Source organism: Squalius cephalus (genome assembly GCF_949319135.1).
Source record: "Squalius cephalus genome assembly, chromosome: 3".
Taxonomy (NCBI): domain Eukaryota; kingdom Metazoa; phylum Chordata; class Actinopteri; order Cypriniformes; family Leuciscidae; genus Squalius; species Squalius cephalus.
Window position 1 is genome coordinate 58,418,867 of NC_137124.1, and position 19,449 is coordinate 58,438,315.

General features: G+C 42.5%; 1 protein-coding gene across 1 annotated transcript; it reads left to right on the plus strand.

Annotated features, from left to right (window-relative positions):
- The first annotated feature begins 983 nt into the window (after nt 1–983).
- LOC307154832 (putative G-protein coupled receptor 21) lies at nt 984–16,423 on the plus strand. The gene is made up of 3 exons (XM_079864956.1): nt 984–1,062; nt 13,899–14,251; nt 15,419–16,423. The coding sequence occupies exons 2-3, from the start codon at nt 14,053–14,055 to the stop codon at nt 16,270–16,272; spliced, it is 1,053 nt and encodes a 350-aa protein (XP_079721082.1). The 5' UTR covers nt 984–1,062; nt 13,899–14,052; the 3' UTR covers nt 16,273–16,423.
- Nucleotides 16,424–19,449: the final 3,026 nt, after the last annotated feature.

Consider the following 19,449-nt stretch of genomic DNA (forward strand, 5'->3'; position numbering starts at 1 on the left):
AAATAAGGTATTACTCCAACAGCTGCGTGACATCATTAACCAACGTGGTTGAACGACCAATTTGCGAAAATACGGTTTCGGGAAACAGTCGTGAATAGCTTTGATTTCTTCAACGATGCATCGTATGATAGTAAAGCAGCGAGTTACAGCGTTGTACGGGAAACACACCCCTGCATAGCAACGCCTTGGCAACCACCCATAACAGCCCAGAATCGTAGTGGCAGGTTTGCATGCATTAACGGCACTCTTCTGAATAGAGAAAAATCTGTTATTTTAGAAATCTCTCCAAATATTACTGTAAATCTATACAAATGAATACACACAGATGAATGTGCTGGCAGATGTATTTTCAGGAATAAAACTAGTTAAGCTGAAGGCCATAATAAACACAATAAACAACACCCCGATCTGGTGATTAAGCGACTGGTTTACGCACATCCATTCATCACACTTGCATTCAAGGTTTCAGTTCATTTTCCAGTTTCAATACATCTTCAACACCAGACCTTCAGTGCAGACCTGGCTCTATCTGTGCTTGTGCCTGTTTCTATACATATTTTAAGAGTGAAGTGGAAGAAAAAAAGATGAAGTGAGGAGAGGGTGAATAAAGCTGATGAAAAATATAGGAGGGGTAATTTTAAGAGTAACGGGTAAAAAGTGTGAAAGACGAGAGCTGTGAGCCACACGAGCTCTTTTAAGGTGGATGAGAGAGAAAGAGAGGATTACACACTGAGAGAGAGGAGCATGTGTTACTGTAAGGCTTGAGCGAGAGAGAGTGAGAGAGAGACAGAGAGAGAGAGAGAGAGAGAGAGACTAGGTCAACAAGGAACGAGAGACTGCAATAAAGAGTGGGAAGAAGAAAACGTGGAGGGTGAGAAAAACAGGGGAGGATGGAGGGATAACAAATCTGACAGAGAGAGAATCATTTCAAAGCTTTTTTTCTGTATGTTTGAGAGATTTACCTGTTTTCTGATGGGAGATCGTGGATTCAAACGGGAACTGGACCAAGACTGGCAGACAGAGTCTATTACCTCGCACAGTTTTCAGTAATATAAAATACAGGTAAGAGCGTTGCATGAAGATGACTGTTTGTAGATTGAAAAAAAAAATCTAAATTTCTTAGAGCATATGTTTATCTGCAAATATTTAAAGGAATCTTCATTAAAAGAACAATGCATGACAATGTATATTGAGAATGAACCAGTAAACACCCCTAAAGTCCAGTGCAAATCTTCGATAAAGCTCAACCTACAATTGATATGAATGGACAAGGTCAAGTTTTTTAAGGGAAACATCGGTGCATTTTTAATTATAGAATTCTTCACTATTCTTCATTTTAAATGCTCCTGTAGTGTGAAAAATGAAATGTGTAATTCTATCACAAATTCTCCATGTAGTTTCTAAATCAATATTAAGACCATTATTAAAGCTTCACACATAATAAGAATAAAATAAATGCAACAATGCAATTTAAAACAAATGAGATGGGTAAACTCTGTTTTAACTAAAATTAGTAAATATTTGCTATTTATTAACAAATGAGATGCTGTGACATTATGCAATGTGACTTTTTCTTTCCATATACTGAGATTAAAATGTATTCTGTAATGCGTAGAATATCATAGATGATGAACAGCCTATACTGTAGATCTCAATTATTCTCTTCATTATTCTCTTTATCAATTATAATTAGTTTTGTAATTATAAACCCGGTTATTACAAGATAATTGGAAAGTACACCTGTGTCCTAAAACAATCAATTCTCAATATTATACATAATTATAAAATACATTTGCTTTTAAAAACCAAGCAAATTTATTTCACAAAAACAAGTAGGCTACTGAACATACGCATTAATAATATCTCTAACACTGATGAATAAACTGTATATAAGGTAAGGATATTAAATAGCAGTAAAGTTAGTACGTTGGTATGAGCCACCAGTCATTAAAAATATAAAAAATGACAAAATAAGTTAAAATAAAGTGGTATTTTGGATTATACTGATACTATGGTAAATACACAATACTCTCATGAACTGTTAAAAAAAACATTGATCCTGTTAAATAGATTGAACATAAAACCTGCATGCATAAGACGTACCATTTATTGGTACTTTTTGGTAATATTGTGATTGACAACGTAACTACGACGTTATACCGCGTAATATTTACCGTGGTCCAAACATAACAAGTGTAAAAAACTACATGAGCAAGATGTTGAAATAAGTATAAGTACACACACACACACACACACACAGCCTCGGGGCTTCAGGGTCCAGGTCACTCCATTAATCCAACAGATGACGGTCTCGACTGTCTGGGAATATAGGGACGTCCATATAAAGCGGTTTGCTGCCGCTACACTACACTAAGGAATGCCTTTTGTTTATAGCTCACTTCCACCGTCACTTAATTTATGCACAATGTATTTTCTTGTGGTTGACAGACTGGCTCTGTTCCAGTTGCTTCCGTGTCTGTCTTCCTAAATGCTTCAATAGGGACGCTTCATTTGGAACGATCCAAAGAAGAAGGAAATCCACACACGATTACTTACTTCTCCAGCAGTTGACTTCAATACACACGAATGGTTTGACATTAGTACTGTATGTTGCTGAGCTAATGCGCATAAAATACAAACAGCACACAAATATGGGGTGAAATAGTACATTTTAATTAGAGTGAACTCTTATCAATCAGTTGGCCTAGTCAAACTCTTTCAGTATTGAATGAGATATAAGTTTATAATCAATTTTCCAAAGGATTTCGTGATTTTGCATTATGTGATGGATTCATGGTCCAAACATTTCTCTTGTAATGCGGTGTATTTATTCGCATGGTTAGCAGCATCATGTGATTGGCGGCCGTGTTTGGTGTGCCGAATACGTTTCTGTTCATAAGCAGTTCTGATACGTGAGAGATTGACAACTGAAGAAACTACCTCTTCATTTCCAGAAACACAGACAAATTTGGAGAGCAACAAGAGATGTGTGATGTGAATGATACAAAACTCTTTATTAGTGGAAGTGTTCGAGGAGGAAAAACAGAATCAGACAAAAACAGAAGTGGAAAATCATTAAGAATGAATTGTTCCTGATGAAAGCGCTGTTTATTTGTAAGCACTATCCACGCAGATTCACTTAATTAATTATGGCGTTCAGCAAACATGCCCACAAACCCTGTGCTGAATGCTATACTGTATAGTTTCTATTCGCTTTGGATAATTTCATGATCCCAACATGAAGGCTGTGGCAGAAGGTGAACAGCTCTGCTTCTTCATACGATAAATATTTCAGACACATTAGAAGACAGAATTACATGTATTTTTGTGGTGAAGGCAATCCCTCAGTTAACAAATCCTTCCCTCATGGGTCAAAATGACCCGAAGCCTTAAATAAGTTGTCAGAACGTTTTGCTAACATTCCCATTAGGTTAGGAAAACGTTATTTCGTTGAAAACGTCCAGTTTTTTTTTTTATGTATTAAGAACGTTTTTTTCTTGGTTAATGTGAACGTTAAAGGAATTTCCATTCACTCATTTTGAAAATGTTATTAAAATGTTATTTCTGAATGTTCACATCACCCTGATTGGCCCATCCATCACCAGGCTTACACACAGACACTCGAGTATCACTAATTAACCTATGCTGCATGGGTTTGAACTGTGGTGGAAACTGTTGTAGCCTACCTGAAGGAAATCACAGAGAACCCACTGCCCTGTTTCTATTTATATTTATATGAATTCATAAAATGTAAGCAATTAATTTCTTACAGCTACAGGTATGGATTTCAAAGTAACAGGATTTTTAAGTACCAAAACCTGTTGACACATTTGTCCAGAGTGTTTACATTTTTCCAGAGTATAAAGTTTCTAAGTGAATTAAATATTTGAATTACAAAGGACTTTACTTCAAGATTCACATTTTTACTGTGGAGTACACAAAATTTTGTACGAGTCTCTGGGTAGTACACAGTCCAAACAATGTAATCATAAAGAGGAAAAATTACATTTTCAAAACCAAAAACACAATCCCACCACAAGGGAAAAAAGAACACAAACTCAAACATACAACTAGACAAGTCAAATCTAACAAGACGTGAAAAACAACACAATAGAAACCCAGCTAACAGGGAATGTTCCCATAACTTTCACTAATGTTATGTAAAAGTTATGTAAATGTTAGTAAAAAACTTTCCTGAAATAATGTTTCTGGAACGTTCTTATAATGTTTATAGAGTTAAAATACATTACATTCTCGTAACGTTGACTGATGTTCTCATAATGTTGAGTGAAAATGTTCTTATAACAACGTTCATAGAGCGTGCTTGTGATGTTATTTGTTCTTGGCTGATGTTCTCATAATGTTGAAGAAGAAGAAAAAACATTCTAAGAACATATTTTTGTATCTGAGAATGTTGCTCTAAGAATGTTCTCAATAGTATCAATAGTTCTAAGAACTCTCAATAGTAAGAGAACATCAGTCAAGAACAAATAACATCACAAGGACGTTCTAAAAACTTTGTTCTAAGAACGTTTTTCTCTCAACGTTACGAGAATGTATTTTAACTCTATAAACATTATAAGACCGTTCCAGAAGCATTATTTTGGGAAGGTTTTTTACTAACATTTACATAACTTTTACATAACTTTAGTGAAAGTTATGGGAACGTTCCCTGTTAGCTGGGTAAGAAGAAGAAAACCAGCAGATCTGCCATTTGATGCAAAGTTTAGAACAAGAACTAAAACAACTTTCAGCGTGTTGTTTTGTATCACTCTTTCTGCACTCTTCCACTACTATTGCACAGTGCGTATTGCTACCAAGTGGACTCTTCTGTCGAAGTATACTTTAAGCTTTAGGCTGAAGCCTTAAGAAGTGGTGACACTTACTATTGTTTGGCAAATATTTGTGGGCGAAATTCAGTCGTTTCAATAAGAATCCACACGATTGGTAATTTCGTGTGAAGGAGAATGATTCAATGGTTCAAGTTGGTCACATGGATTCGCTGCGTTCGACCAGCATAAAACTGCTTGGTTTGGCAGTGTGAGCCGTGCTTCATTCATCACTGCACTATTGACAGGAGACATTGGATCTTTTTTAACCTGTGAAAATTTACCAGCTTGAACATTCACGAAATCTGCATGGGAAACACCTTTAAGACAATAATAAACAGCCTATACATACAGGCAGCTTATTAGGTTTTGGAAGCAGAGATATGAGAGCAATGGTTTAATTTTATCCTTTAGCTTGGTAGAGTATCAGCATACCATTTCCAAGTTTCACCTAATGCAATCTGTCAAATAAACTATAATTTAGTAAGTTAAGTTTTAGTTTTGATTCTCAGAGCTCTAATTCATAATGAATAAGCCACTGCAAAAGCAATGTCTCAGTTGGATTCATTAGAAGAAACCCTGGCCTATTTCCTACTAAATGCATTTGAAGTAAAAGATGCTAAACTTTTTTGACAGATAGTTGGAGAGACTGTAGGAGTTTGGCTGTGTGTGTTGGTGTCCAGTTGAGATGCTGTCATAACTGCTAAGAAGACTCAGCAGAGCTTTCTATATTAATGCCCACATAATATTTATCATGCTAAAGTTAAGTAAGTACACTGAGAGCTGGAGTCTAATGTTAAAAGCACTGAAATCAGTCAAGGATAAAGTTTGGGTTCTATTTGAAGAGATGCTGCAAGAACTACAAGACAGAACAGACTGATATTTCAGCCACAAACATCGTCCTAAAAGTAAAATATCCATGAATGTCGATTAAGAAATAATTTTATTTTGGTTCCTGTTGCTCTGTAGCACTGTTAATCACCCACACTCTTAAAAACAAAGGCTCTTGATAGTGGAAAAAAGATTCTTTGGGTTATTAAAATGTTCTTCACCGTGTCCTAACTACACGCGACGCGCGATAAAACGATACTCGGTTACTCACGTAACCTCGGTTCTCTCTAGAGAGGGAACGAGTATTGCGTAAGGAACTTACGCTACGGGAAAAGTCATCTTTTCTCGAGATACTGAAGCCAAAAAATTATCCTTAATTTTTCATAATTTGTCAACGCAGTGCAGCAGGCAGCACAGCAGAGCTAGAGCGGGCAATACTGCGTGCTCATTGGCAGCCGCGCGGCAACTGCTTAAGCCTACCAGTGAGCCCCGCGTGACGTCACGCCCAATCAGGGAGCGCGCGCCCTCGCGCGTCACAGCCCGCCAGAAGGGGCGACGTCAGAGCGTATAAAAACAGGGCTCGGAGGCTTAATTCTCTGGTTTCTGTCGAATGAAGCGACATGAGCTCGAGGCGCAAGCACGGCAGGGAACGCAATACTCGTTCCCTCTCTAGAGAGAACCGAGGTTACGTGAGTAACCGAGTATCGTTCTCTTACGAGAGGTTCTCTCGTATTGCGTAAGGAACTTACGCTACGGGAACCCTTTGTCAACGCCGTGCGCGCCATGCATCCACACACAACTCCAGGGGGAGGGGACCCGGGGAGTGAAGAGTGGGGAGAGAGGTGGCCAGCAATGCGGGCCAACACATGTACATAAGCACCCGTAGGGAGAAACAGAGCGGCGCAGCCGGTCTGTATATAAAAGCTTTCCCTGAAAGTGCGGCTCGACCAGAAGAGTCAAATCTAATATCCAGCCTGCGAAGAGCAGGGCATGAACATGATTTTAGACTGCAAGAAGTTTAGCCTGCAGGGCGGGAACTTCCAGGTTATAAAACCTAACAAATGTAGACGGGGAGGCCCAGCCTGCTGCCGTACAAATGTCATAAATGGAAATCCCACTGGACCATGCCCACGATGAGGCAACACCTCTGGTGGAATGAGCCCGTATGCCCAGAGGGCACTGCAGGTCTTTGGACGCGTATGCTGTCGCAATAGCGTCCACTATCCATCTGGATAGCGTCTGTTTCGAGGCGGCGAGACCCTTGGTGTGCCCACCAAACGAAACAAAGAGCTGCTCTGAGAGCCTGAAGGCTGCAGAGCGCGTAATATAAAGCCTTAACGCCCTGACAGGGCAAAGGAGGTTATTATCGACCTCGCTGGCTGCCGGCGGCAGGGCTGAGAGGGAGATAACCTGTGCTCTGAAAGGAGTACCCAACACTTTAGGGACATAGCCATGTCTAGGTTTGAGAATGACTAACGAGTCGTTAGGTCCAAACTCGAGACACGACGCGCTAACTGATAGCGCATGCAAGTCACCCACACGTTTTACTGAGGCGAGGGCCAGCAGAAAAACGGTTTTGAAAGTGAGGTATTAGAGACCCACAGAGTCTAACGGCTCGAAGGGAAAAGCTTTAAGGGCCTCCAGGACCAAAGACAGATCCCATATCGGAACCGAAGGTGGCCGCGGAGGGTTCAGCCTCCTGGCGCCTCGCAGGAAACGGGTAATGAGTTTGTTTCTTCCTAGTGCGCGGCCGCGCGCCGAGTCGGCGAACGCAGCAATCGCCGCAACATACACCTTGAGCGTGGAGGGGGACCTGCCCGCGTCCAAGAGCTCTTGGAGGAAGTTCAGAACCTGTGGAACCCCACAGGACTGAGAGTTCAAACTCTTCCCTGCACACCATTTGTTAAACACTGACCATTTAGACGCATAGAGCCGCCTCGTCGAGGGGGCTCTGGACTGCGAGGTCGTGTTAACTACCCCTTCTGGCAGATCAGCGAATATTCGTTGATTACCCACGCATGCAGAGACCAGCGCTCTGGATGGGGATGCAGAATTGACCCTCGGGCTTGAGAGAGACGGTCTCTCCTCGCCGGAATCGGCCACGGGGCTGTGTCTGACAGGCTCACCAGCTCCGGGAACCAGGGTTGGTTCTCCCAGTGCGGGGCTATGAGGAGCACTGCGCAGCGCGTTTCCCTGATCTTTGCTAATACCTGAGGCAGCATTGAGATCGGGGGGAAAGCGTACAACGGGACACTGGGCCAAACTTGGGCCAGCGCATCCTTGCTCTTCGAAAAGAACCTTTTGCACTGAGCGTTCTCGCTTGTGGCAAAAAGGTCCAATTTCGCTTCGCCGAAGCGGCGCCACAACGTCTGTACCGTCTGGCTGTGTAACGCCCATTCCCCTGGGGTAACATTGTCCCTGGACAGTTTGTTCGGGTCGTCGTTCAGGTGCCCGGGCACGTGCGCGGCTCTCAGCGAGCGCAGCGAGCCCTGAGCCCAGACCAAAAGGCGTTCTGTTAGAGCGCGCAGGGCTCTGGATCTGAGTCCGCCCTGGCGGTTCACGTAGGACACCACTGACATGTTGTCTGAGCGAACTAGCACGTGGTGTCCCCGCAAGTATGGGAGAAAATGCTTCAAAGCCTTCTCGACCGCTAACATCTCCAGACAGTTTATATGGAGGTTCCGCTCTGGGCCCGACCAGGGGCCGCAGATTGGTCTGCCCCCGTAAAGCGCTCCCCAACCCATGTTGGACGCGTCTGTCGAGACCACTTTGCGGTGTGAGATGACTCCCATTGTCACTCCCTGTCGGTACCATTCGGGCGCTAGCCAGGGCTGCAGGGCTGAGACACAGACCTGAGTCACGCTGACTTGAGCGCTGCCCGAAACCCACGCTCCGCGGGGTATTTTCGATTTCAGCCAGCATTGAAGCGGGCGCATTCGAAGTAAACCCAGCTGTAGGACCGCTGCGGCTGATGCCATATGGCCTAACAGCTTCTGGAAACGTTTCAGAGGGAGGTATCTGCCCTTTTGGAAGGATGCGGCGAGGTGTCGAACACAGCGCGCGCGCTGTTCTGACAGCCTGGCCGTCATCGCCACCGAGTCCAGTTCTATTCCTAGGAAGGAAATTGACTGACTGGGGATAAGTGAGCTCTTGGCCCAGTTCACCGAAAGACCCAGGCTTTCCAGATGACTGAGAAGCGCTATCTTGTGAGAGATGAGTTCCTCTTTTGACTGCGCTAGTCTTTCAGATCGAGAGATATGAACCAGTCCCTCGGGCGAATTAGCGCGAGGATCTGCCTGGTCGTAAGCATTTTGAACGGCCGTCTCATGAGAGCCCTGTTCAAATGTCTCAGATCTAATATGGGTCTGAGCCCACCGTCCTTCTTGGGCACGAGGAAATAACGGCTGTAAAAGCCCGCCTCGGTCAGAGAAGGAGGAACTCTCTCTATCGCCTTTTTTTTTTTTTTTTTTTTTTTTTTTTTTTTTTGTAGCAGCTTCGCTATTTCTGCATGAAGCAGATGGGCTGCTTCTGCGTTCACTTTCATTTCGGTCCGGGCTTGAAAGCGCGGAGGCCGACGACTGAACTGTAGCGAATAGCCCTGTATTACCGTGTCCAGCACCCATGTCGACACACCCGGAATAGCTTTCCATGCATTCGCACTCATAGCTAGGGGTCGAATGGCCTCTGAGTCCTGCCCGCTGCATAGCGCGGGACGAGGGACCGGCAGTGGCGGGCGCGCGGTGCGCGCTGAGACAGTGCTGCGAGACGGGGACTCGCTGATAGCAGTGACCGGCCGGATTGCGCTGAGAGAGCGCGCGTGAGTGTTTATAGCAGAGTGTGAACGCAGGGGAGCGGGCACAGGACTCTTTATTAAAACACGGCCGGTGGCAGTGGCGATATCTGAACCCTGAACGTGTGAGACAGAGCGAACAGCGTGTGGTTGTGAGCACTCGTGAGCGGGCACCTTTCCTACACTTAACACTCGAGCGGCAAGTGCGCGCTTTATGTGAGTGCGCTCTGTGGGGTACACAGGGGGAATTGTGCTTGTGTGTAGAAATGAACACTGGGTCGTGGGCATATTTACTACACTCAAACACCGTCGGCGTGAGCCGAATAACCAGAATTAACACTCTTTGCCAGATTTTCTGGGCCGCTGTACGAACAGCGTTTGTGTGCAGGCGAGCGAGTTGTATAACTGACTCATTGGCTGCAATACACACACTTTCTGCGTGTGAGAAGCTGGCCGCGAGCTTGGATCAGCGAACAGCATAAAAATTTTTGCTGCCAGAGCCGGGATCGAACACGGGTCTCTGGTGTGAAAGCCTGTTATTCTGCCACTGAGCCACAGGGGAAGAGTGCATAGGCTATCGGTTCGCTCGAGCATAAGAGAGTGCGGGTCATGTTTTTCGTCGGCGATAGCGTGCAGACGTGCGTGTATTATAACAGGCTCGTTGCTGCAACATTAACATTTTCAGCCGCCTAAACTCAGAGGGGGCTGAGAAACGTATGGGAATTGGAGAATGGCCCGGCCTCAGCGGGGCTACAAACATCTCCCTCCTCATTCCGCCGGTGAGTGAGGCACGCGGGGTGCTGAGCATTACTCGTGACCGTCCGCTCTGACATCCCTGAGAACGGCGCAGTTTGCGCGCCGGAGCGTCGTCATGTTTTGCAGGCGAGCGTGTAAGGTAACAGGCTCGTTTACTGCAATATTAATATTTCCAGCCGCCTGAACTTAGAGGGGACTGAGAAATATGAGAGAAAGGCGGAAGCCAAGCCTCGGTGGGACTCGAACGCTCTCTTTCCTCCTATCACCGGCGAGTGACGGACGCGGGGACAGTAGCTTTCTTGTAACGTAAAGAAAACTAACCCCGCGACTGTCAGCTTCTGCAATCCCTTGTGAGCGGCGCAGTCCGCGCGGCTCGAACAGAGGGAGAGAGTGCGGGGAGAGCGAGCAGCCAGAGAGCGTTATCATGTTTGCAGGCGTGCGTGTACTGTAACAGGCTCGTTTACTGCAATATTAATATTTCCAGCCGCCTGAACTTAGAGGGGACTGAGAAATATGTGAGAAAGGCGGTAGCCAGGCCTCGGTGAGACTCGAACACTCTCTTTTCTCCTATCACCGGCGAGTGACGGACGCGGGGACAGTAGCTTTCTTGTAACGTAAAGAAAACTAACCCCGCGACTGTCAGCTTCTGCAATCCCTTGTGAGCGGCGCAGTCTGCGCGGCTCGAACAGAGGGAGAGAGTGCGGGGAGGGCGAGTAGCCAGAGAGCGTTATCCTGTTTGCAGGCGTGCGTGTGCTGTGACAGGCTCGTTTACTGCAGTATAGATATTCCCAGTAGCCTGAACTAGGAGGGGACTGAGAAATATGTTAGAGATGGAGGTTAGACCGGCCTTGGCGGGTCTAGAACACTCTTTTCTCCTTTCGCCGGGAGACGGCGGGCGGGGGGGAGGGGGGGGTAGCTTTCTTGTAACGTAAAGAAAGCTAGCCCCGTGACCGTACGCGTCTGCGATCCCTTGTGAGCGGCACGTTTTGCGCGGCTCGAACAGAGGGAGAGAGCGAGCCCCGTAATCATCCGCATCTCTAACACACCTTGTGAGAGGCGCAGTTGCGCGGCTCGACAGAGGGAGAGAGAGAGCGGGGAGTGGTGCGAGGCATTTGAAACAACGCCTCGTGTAAAGATACATCAGTAAAACACATAATGAGAAAGGATATATCGCCGGATAGCTGAGCTGGCACGGCAGGCTGAAGGCGGCGAAGATTCGTCCGGCTTCCTCAGGCTGTCCTAGGCTGGCTCGTTGCTGGTTTCGACGGCGACGGCTTCTCTCAGAGAGCAGCGATGCGAAGAGCTTCGCTGAAGAGACAGAAATCAGAGAATTAAGCCTCCGAGCCCTGTTTTTATACGCTCTGACGTCGCCCCTTCTGGCGGGCTGTGACGCGCGAGGGCGCGCGCTCCCTGATTGGGCGTGACGTCACGCGGGGCTCACTGGTAGGCTTAAGCAGTTGCCGCGCGGCTGCCAATGAGCACGCAGTATTGCCCGCTCTAGCTCTGCTGTGCTGCCTGCTGCACTGCGTTGACAAATTATGAAAAATTAAGGATAATTTTTTGGCTTCAGTATCTCGAGAAAAGATGACTTTTCCCGTAGCGTAAGTTCCTTACGCAATACAAGAGAACCTCTCGTAAGAGAACGCCTCTTCTCCATGTTAATCAGAGTGTTTGTCCTAACCAGCCGCGACGGCGACACGCGACGAGTCTGTTTTAGAAACGGTTTCTATTTTTCTGCGACGTCGCGCTGGAACAACAAACACAAAGTGTGGTGATGATAATCTCAGGTACTGTTTATGTGCTTTATTTAATGTTAAAAGCGTGTAATGTGACTTTGAATATCATTTAGTGCTCCAGCTTTGAAGCTGTAAAAGCAACAATGGATAATTCACCTCAGATCTTGAAATTAAACAAATGGAAACAAGAACGTTTAAACTGTGAACAAACAAGTGTATTCTTCTTTGACAAAAATTGTTTTAGTAACTCAGCCTATGTATTTTAATAATGTTTAAATGGTGTAATATTTGTGAATTTGATTGTGTAGCTACTTTGTGTGTGTGTGTGTAGCTTACCATTTTCTTGCGAGTGCCGTCAAGATTACTCTCTGGTGCCGCGAGACTCCGCCCACACGCTGTTCTGATTGGCTGTGGGTTTTGATTGATTTGAACGCATCTCGCAGTCGCGTCGCGTCTAGTGTGGACAGACAAATTATTTGTCGCTGGAATATTATCACATCGCGTCTGGTTAGGACAAAAATGGTTATTTAAAGCTACACTGTGTGATTTTTACCCCCATCTAGCGGTGAAATTGTATATGACTACCCAGTGAATATAAGTTTATGTTCCTCTCAATTCCGAGGGCGTTTTAACTCCTACGGTGGCCGTATTATTCCAAGATTAACATGGCTTCCAGTTATCACTTCGTCCATGACAATAATAAACAATACGTCTAAAATGAATAAAACTACAGGACAGATGTCAGGAGGTAAACGTCACCCTTGGAATCGGCTATCCCAGCATAATCAGATTAGGCTAACGTTACAATGTGTACAAAGTAAAAGCAATTAAAAATAACTAAAATTTACAGTGTCCTTTTTTATATATAGCTTAAAAAATTGCGCCTTTAAAACTATTCATTACCTGTGATCTGTCGCAGCACAGATTTATGTTACAAGGTAAACAATACTTTTTCACCATTGATGCGAGGATGAAGTTATACTAACGTTAGAGGTCGTTCTGGCGTTATGCACAACCATGCTATGGTTAGACAAGCAACTATAAAACTTCGAATTTACACAAATGAATTACAACAGGCTGAATTACCTGTCGAGAAGAAAGCAGGCAACCTCGGCGTCCGTTTTAAAATCTTCTCCTCATGAGCTCTTTCCATCTGGGAAAAGTTACTCCAATATTGACTATGGTCTTGCTGATTTGTCTGTCGCGTTGACGTTTTAATTATCTCTTTCAAATGTGAGTACGCACACACACGCACACACACACACACACACACACACACACACCACACTATCTTTCAAATCTGCCGGCACTCGCGAGCTCGCGAGTAATCTCCCCCTCGCATTCGTCTCTGTGTCACTGAGTGAAAAACGCAAAAGGCGAAGCTTGAATTTACAGGCATGTCCCTCTTTGGCTAATGTAGTTTCAAGATGGAGGGGCAACATGGCGACCGGCATTCGAACCCCTCACCCGTATGTACTTTCAATGGCAGATTATAAACTTACGAGAATACTTTATTACTTGAAAGAAGTAAATATACATTAATGAGCACATATATTTTTGAAAGAACTAAGTGTTTTTTGCTAAGAATCAACTAAAAAAGTTACACAGTGTAGCTTTAAGAACTGTTCACTGTATGACAGCATAGAGTATGACAGCAAAAAAAAAAAAAAAAAATTGGAAACCATATTTTAAAAAGGGCACATTACCTAAAAATAGATGCAAATATGAGTGGTTCTTGCCTGTGCACATCTGTTTTTGTATTATCCTTCCTTACAATCAAATTTGCATTGCAATCCTCCATCCTGTTTTCTACCTCAGGTAATTTCACATTAAAATTGGAATCTGATTTGTTAGCATACATTTGCACAGGCTTGTTGACACCATGCAACTTTTATTGCAGTCTATTGTGTTGCCTTATGTTAAAATGTACAAACTGTTTTCTCTGCTCTTTCACAGGGTTGTAATTCACTGCAAACAATAGAACCACCCAAAACATTGACTTGACTAGCCCATCTATATCAGTGCCTGTTAGAGGCATGAAGACCATATCAAGACTACACTATTGGCCAACTTTGGTGTACTCAGACAACCAGGACCTCAACTTGGGATAATGGAGACCGCTAATCAGACAGCGACTGAAGAAACTCTGGCTCCTCTCTGCACAGTCTGCTGCTGTGGACTGATAAACCGAACATTAGCGGTCATATTCATGGTCAGTCTGGCCTTCGCCATTGTGGTGGGAAACGTGGTGACGCTCACTGTTTTCATGCAGACCCGGCATTCTCGAACACCACAAGGCTACCTCAAAGGTAACCACGATGATTTACATACAGAATATGTTCAGGATGGCATGCTATACGTTCGCAGATTGTAGTATCTACAGGGTTTACAGTATGCAAATGTTGTCTGTTCTCTTCAGTACCGTATCCCACACTGCAGTGTGATTAATCAGAAGAAATATGAACCTTTTTCTTGAAATTTCTTGACATTGTTTGGCCAAACTGCTAAAAAAAATTAAACAAAAAAATTGGGTTAAAGTCCCCCTGTGGTGAAAATCAAGTTTTAATGTTGTGTATATGTCTATTTGGTGTTTTTAATGTGCTTTAAGACAAACCATGTGTAAATTCATAAGTCGACAGCATTGCTGAGTATTTCCTCCTTAAAGCTGCAGTGAACCAAAGACAGTCTCAAAAACACGCTTTGAAATCACTGGTGTTTCTGACGTCACAAACTACCTTGTAACCAATCAGATCAACGTGTGATCGTCAACCAGTGGATCTCTGAGCTGAGTGAGTAAGTGGAGGCGGGGCTCATTTGCATATTCATAGAACCACGTATACTAAATGAGGCAAGGGTGTAGAGTTACATTCAAGCTATTTTAAGGCAAGAAGTAATTTTTGTTCAGGGAAAAAATGTCATTTTGGTGATCAAAGATGAGTTTTAAGGAATACAATTATTGACTACAGGGCGACTTAAAAAAGCAAATCAAGTGATACATATCTGAGAGTAATTATGTTTAATTAAACATCCAACATAATAAGGTTACAGTCACATACTGTTACAAACATACTACTGTTCAAAACATTTATCATTGCATACTGCACACTACTTCACATATTTCTGAAACAAAACAGTGTATACTGTTAACAATGGGGCAAGCAGTACGTTTTTCAGTTATCCTAATTGTACAGTTCAGATATAATAATTTATTAAAACTAAACTCCATATTGGGAGAGTATTTTTGCACCTCAGAGCAAAGGGAAAATGAATAAATTGAACTGCGAAGTTTATGGAAGCACTTTTTCTTGAATAAAAAAAAAAAGTCATAATAATGTCATAACTTTCTCATAATTTAGACTTAGTATCTTATTCTATCAAGAAACTCTCTCATAATAATGTTTACTCCACAGAAGGCAGGCCGAGATGAACCTGAATGAATGATGCAATCTCAAATACTTTCTATAATTGTCTTGCAGTGTCCCTGGCCATCGCAGACATGATGGTTGGAGTCTGGGTGGTGCCATTTTCTGTATACACCGAAATCTCTCTCATGGTGACCAGAGCCCCCCCGCCGTGGTACCAGGGGATCTCAACCGAATCTTGGCAACCCTGCATGCTGATTGGTCCAGTTTTTGCTGGATGCACCTTTGTCTCGATCAGTACCATCTTTCTGATGACAATGGAGCGCAGTGTTGCGATCCTGCGTCCGTTGCATAAAGACACGCTTGTGACACGCCATCGTATCCTATTCCTAATTATCCTGTCCTGGACTGGCAGCTTTTTACTAGCCATGTCTCCGCTCATGCTGAGCAACAGCTTCACACTGGAGTACAACGAGTGCAGTCGAATGTGCAACTACGCACCTTTACTGATCAAAAATCAGCTGCCTCCAGATGCAAACATCCTTCTGCTGTTCCCAGCCTTCGACTTCAGTTTATTAGGAGGCACATTAGCCGTAAACATCCTATCCTTCACTAGTATCCGCCGTTATTCCCGTAAACGTAAGCTGCTCTCCGAGGGAAGTCTTGGCACGGATATGGGAGCCGGTGGGTGTCCTCATAGACCCTCGTTTTCTGATATCAAAGCCGCTAAAACCATTGGGATCCTCACTTTTGCCTTCACAGCCTCATTCTCTCCTATCGCAGTGTTCGTTCTGGGGAATGTTGTGGGATTCACCTGGTGCAACTTCTCCTTTTTGGCATTTTGGATTCTGACGGGAAATAGTTGCTGCAATGTGATTATTTACAGTGTGCGGGACCACCGTTTTAGGAAAGGCCTGACCTTGCTCTTTCAGCGGGATAGAGCGCAACCTCACTCAGAGAAAAGCTGAGGTTATGGACACTGGATGGCACTGACTTCACTTTCTGTACCTCTTTCTACGAAGCCCCGCACATGACAAGCAGACAAAAATATATATCGTGGCCACGAATTAAGAATTCATTCCTACTGCTTATCAAAGGTATAGTTCACCCAAAAATGAAAATTAGCCCATGATTTACTCACCCTCAAGTCATTCTAGGTGTATATGACATTCTTCATTCAGACCAATACAATCAGAGTTATATTAAAAAATGTCCTGGCTCTTCCAAGCTTTATAATGGCAGTGAATTGCTGTTTCTGTTTTGAAGTCCATAAAAGCGCATCTATATCTATCCATCATAAAAGTGCATCTATCCATCATAAAAGTGCATCTATATCTATCCATCATAAAAGTGCATCTATCCATCATAAAAGTGCATCTATCCATCATAAAAGTGCATCTATCCATCATAAAAGTGCTCCACACTGCTCTGGGGGGTTAATAAAGGCCTTCTGAAGCGAAGCGATGTGTTTGTGTAAAAAAAATATCCATACTTAAAACTTTATAAAGTGAAATAACTAGCTTCCGGCCAAACGAACATACGGATTCGACTTAAGATTTGACTTAAACAACATTTTCTAAATAAACACAGTTTTCAAACATGGCGAAACGAAAGAGAGACGATGGTATTGGTGCTTCTAGTTGGAATTATGAAATGGAGATATGGCAACAATAGCCACGTTTCTATTACCCTTCAAATTGCGCAAATTGTAAAAAAAATATTGCGGAATGACAGCGTTTCCATTAACCGATGTTATGCGACTAAAACCAAAAAAAATTCTCTCGCGATAAATCATACCAAAAATCATGGCAACGGATATTGGTTCTGTAGGTTTACATGTATCTCAGCCGCCGCACTAGCCATTATTTTTAGAATCCAGTATTCCCGTAATACTTTTTTGTCTTTTATGAGTTTAATAAAGAAAAGCACCTCATGCGAGTGTAAAAAATTTTTTGCGATATATGGTATTTTTTTTCTTCGAAATTGACTTGTTTCCATTGGCTGTATTTTCAGTTCGCAATTACAATTTGCGCAATTTGAAGGGTAATAGAAACGTGGCTATTGTTGCCATATCTCCATTTCATAATTCCAACTAGAAGCACCAATACCATCGTCTCTCTTTCGTTTCGCCATGTTTGAAAACTGTGTATGAAAGAGCTTCTGTGCTCCTATTGGTCAACGACACAGATGTGACGTAACTCGTCGTGGAGGGCTAAAAAAAAAAAAACATGCTAATCTTTCTGCCGGGACATCGTGAAGCGTCACATTGTCTGTTGTCGTCCACTATGACAAACTATACAAGATAAAACAATCGATCCTTACGTCCCGACGCCCTTTGACATTTATGAATCACCATGACAACCTATGTCAAACGGATCGTGCCAAAATCGGGCTGATATTGTGTAGTCTGAACCTGGCATAAAACCAGAGGAAAAAAATAACACAACATGGCGACGATTTAGTAAAACGAGGGAACGTATTATTATATCATGCACACGATTTACTTAAAACGAGGGAACGAGTTAGTAAAATGTGCTGATGTATTAGTAAGTCTTGATAACAAATTGTTAATTTATGGCCACAATATACATATTTTTTCCCTGTATGTCATGTGTGGCGCTCAGTAACTTTTGCCTCAAGAGATTAATAGTTTGTTTTTCAGGATCTCTTTCACAAACTTTTCAGGGACAACAACAAGCATCAGTCCAAGAATTTTGGCAGTTGCCATTATGTTTTACAGAGAATTATAGTCTTTATTAGCAAATCCATGCAGTTATTTATTGTTTTATTAAGGGCAGAGTATCATATTTACAACAGATGCCTTAACGATTATTGTTTCGTGTATCCAACATAAACTTGTGAAATATGTTTGTGAGACATTTTTGAATGTGATTTATTGAAACACCTCACAATTTTTTCTAAGATGAAAAAGTTATAGATGCTCTGTAAAAAGTTATTTCGACCAAATTAGGTTATAGTCAGATTCATTATATTCAAAATTTAATTATATAGTTACCTTGAATAATACAGCTGAGGTACTTTTGTTTTGTTTTTTGTTTAAATACAGTGTTATAGATTTTTCTTTCCACTTTCAGATTTTCATTTCTAAAAAATAATAATAATAATAAAGAAAAAAAAAATACAATACATAAGTATTCAACTCTTGGCACTTAAAACTGGTGGGCACTCATAAAACTGTGAAGTACATAGTCAGTGCAATCAATAAACAATTTGAAGCAAATGTGTCCCCTGTGTTCAGTGAGTGTGGATAATAGTAGGTGACAGGGCTAAAAGTTTTCTGTTGAAATATTCACAGCAGAACCACACTGACTGCCTCGGGCTCAAACTTGTCTCTCACATTCAAAGGGTGGATACAAACATTTAAATGCACAATACTATGGGCTGGTTCTACAAAGGAGAAACAATAGAGTTGCACCAACATATGTGTTTAAACTGCATAAAATAATAATAGTAAATGTAGCCTAATGTGAAACACATTTCATTTTGGGGAATGACCCTGTGATAAAAAAGACTTCAGTATAATCTATATCTTAAATTTAGCACAAACTGGAAACGGGCTGGATTGCAAAACAAACATGACAGTGTTTTGTTTTATTTGTTATAATTATTATATAGTGGTGTATAGTTGAGTGTGTGTACAATAATAATAACAATAAATGTTACAGTGACAGAAATGTATTCATTTGTGTCAGGAGTGCACATGAATCATGCAGTGGTATTTATCATTATTTCACATGAAAAGAGAATGCACATATTTATTCAGTTGAACCTGCTTCTGTTTATTTGTAATTAGAGGATTTCACAAAGCAACTCCATTAGTGCTTTTAAGTCCAAAAGTGTACACATTTTAAAAAAATATAAATTTTCATGTTTTCATCACATTTATTATGCGATCTGAGGAGGTTTGATATTGATACAGCCAGAGCAAAAGAGGGACAAAATACATATGGTGCAATTTATGACATGCAGATGCACCGGTAAATATGGATATCAGAAACTTTGGTGTCGAGAGAGGCAAATAAGGAAGAGACAAGCATATTGACAGATGAAATATGAAACTAAATAAATATATGATTATCATATGATATGAAGTTCTTCAAGTGGTCTCTGGTATTTTCATAAGT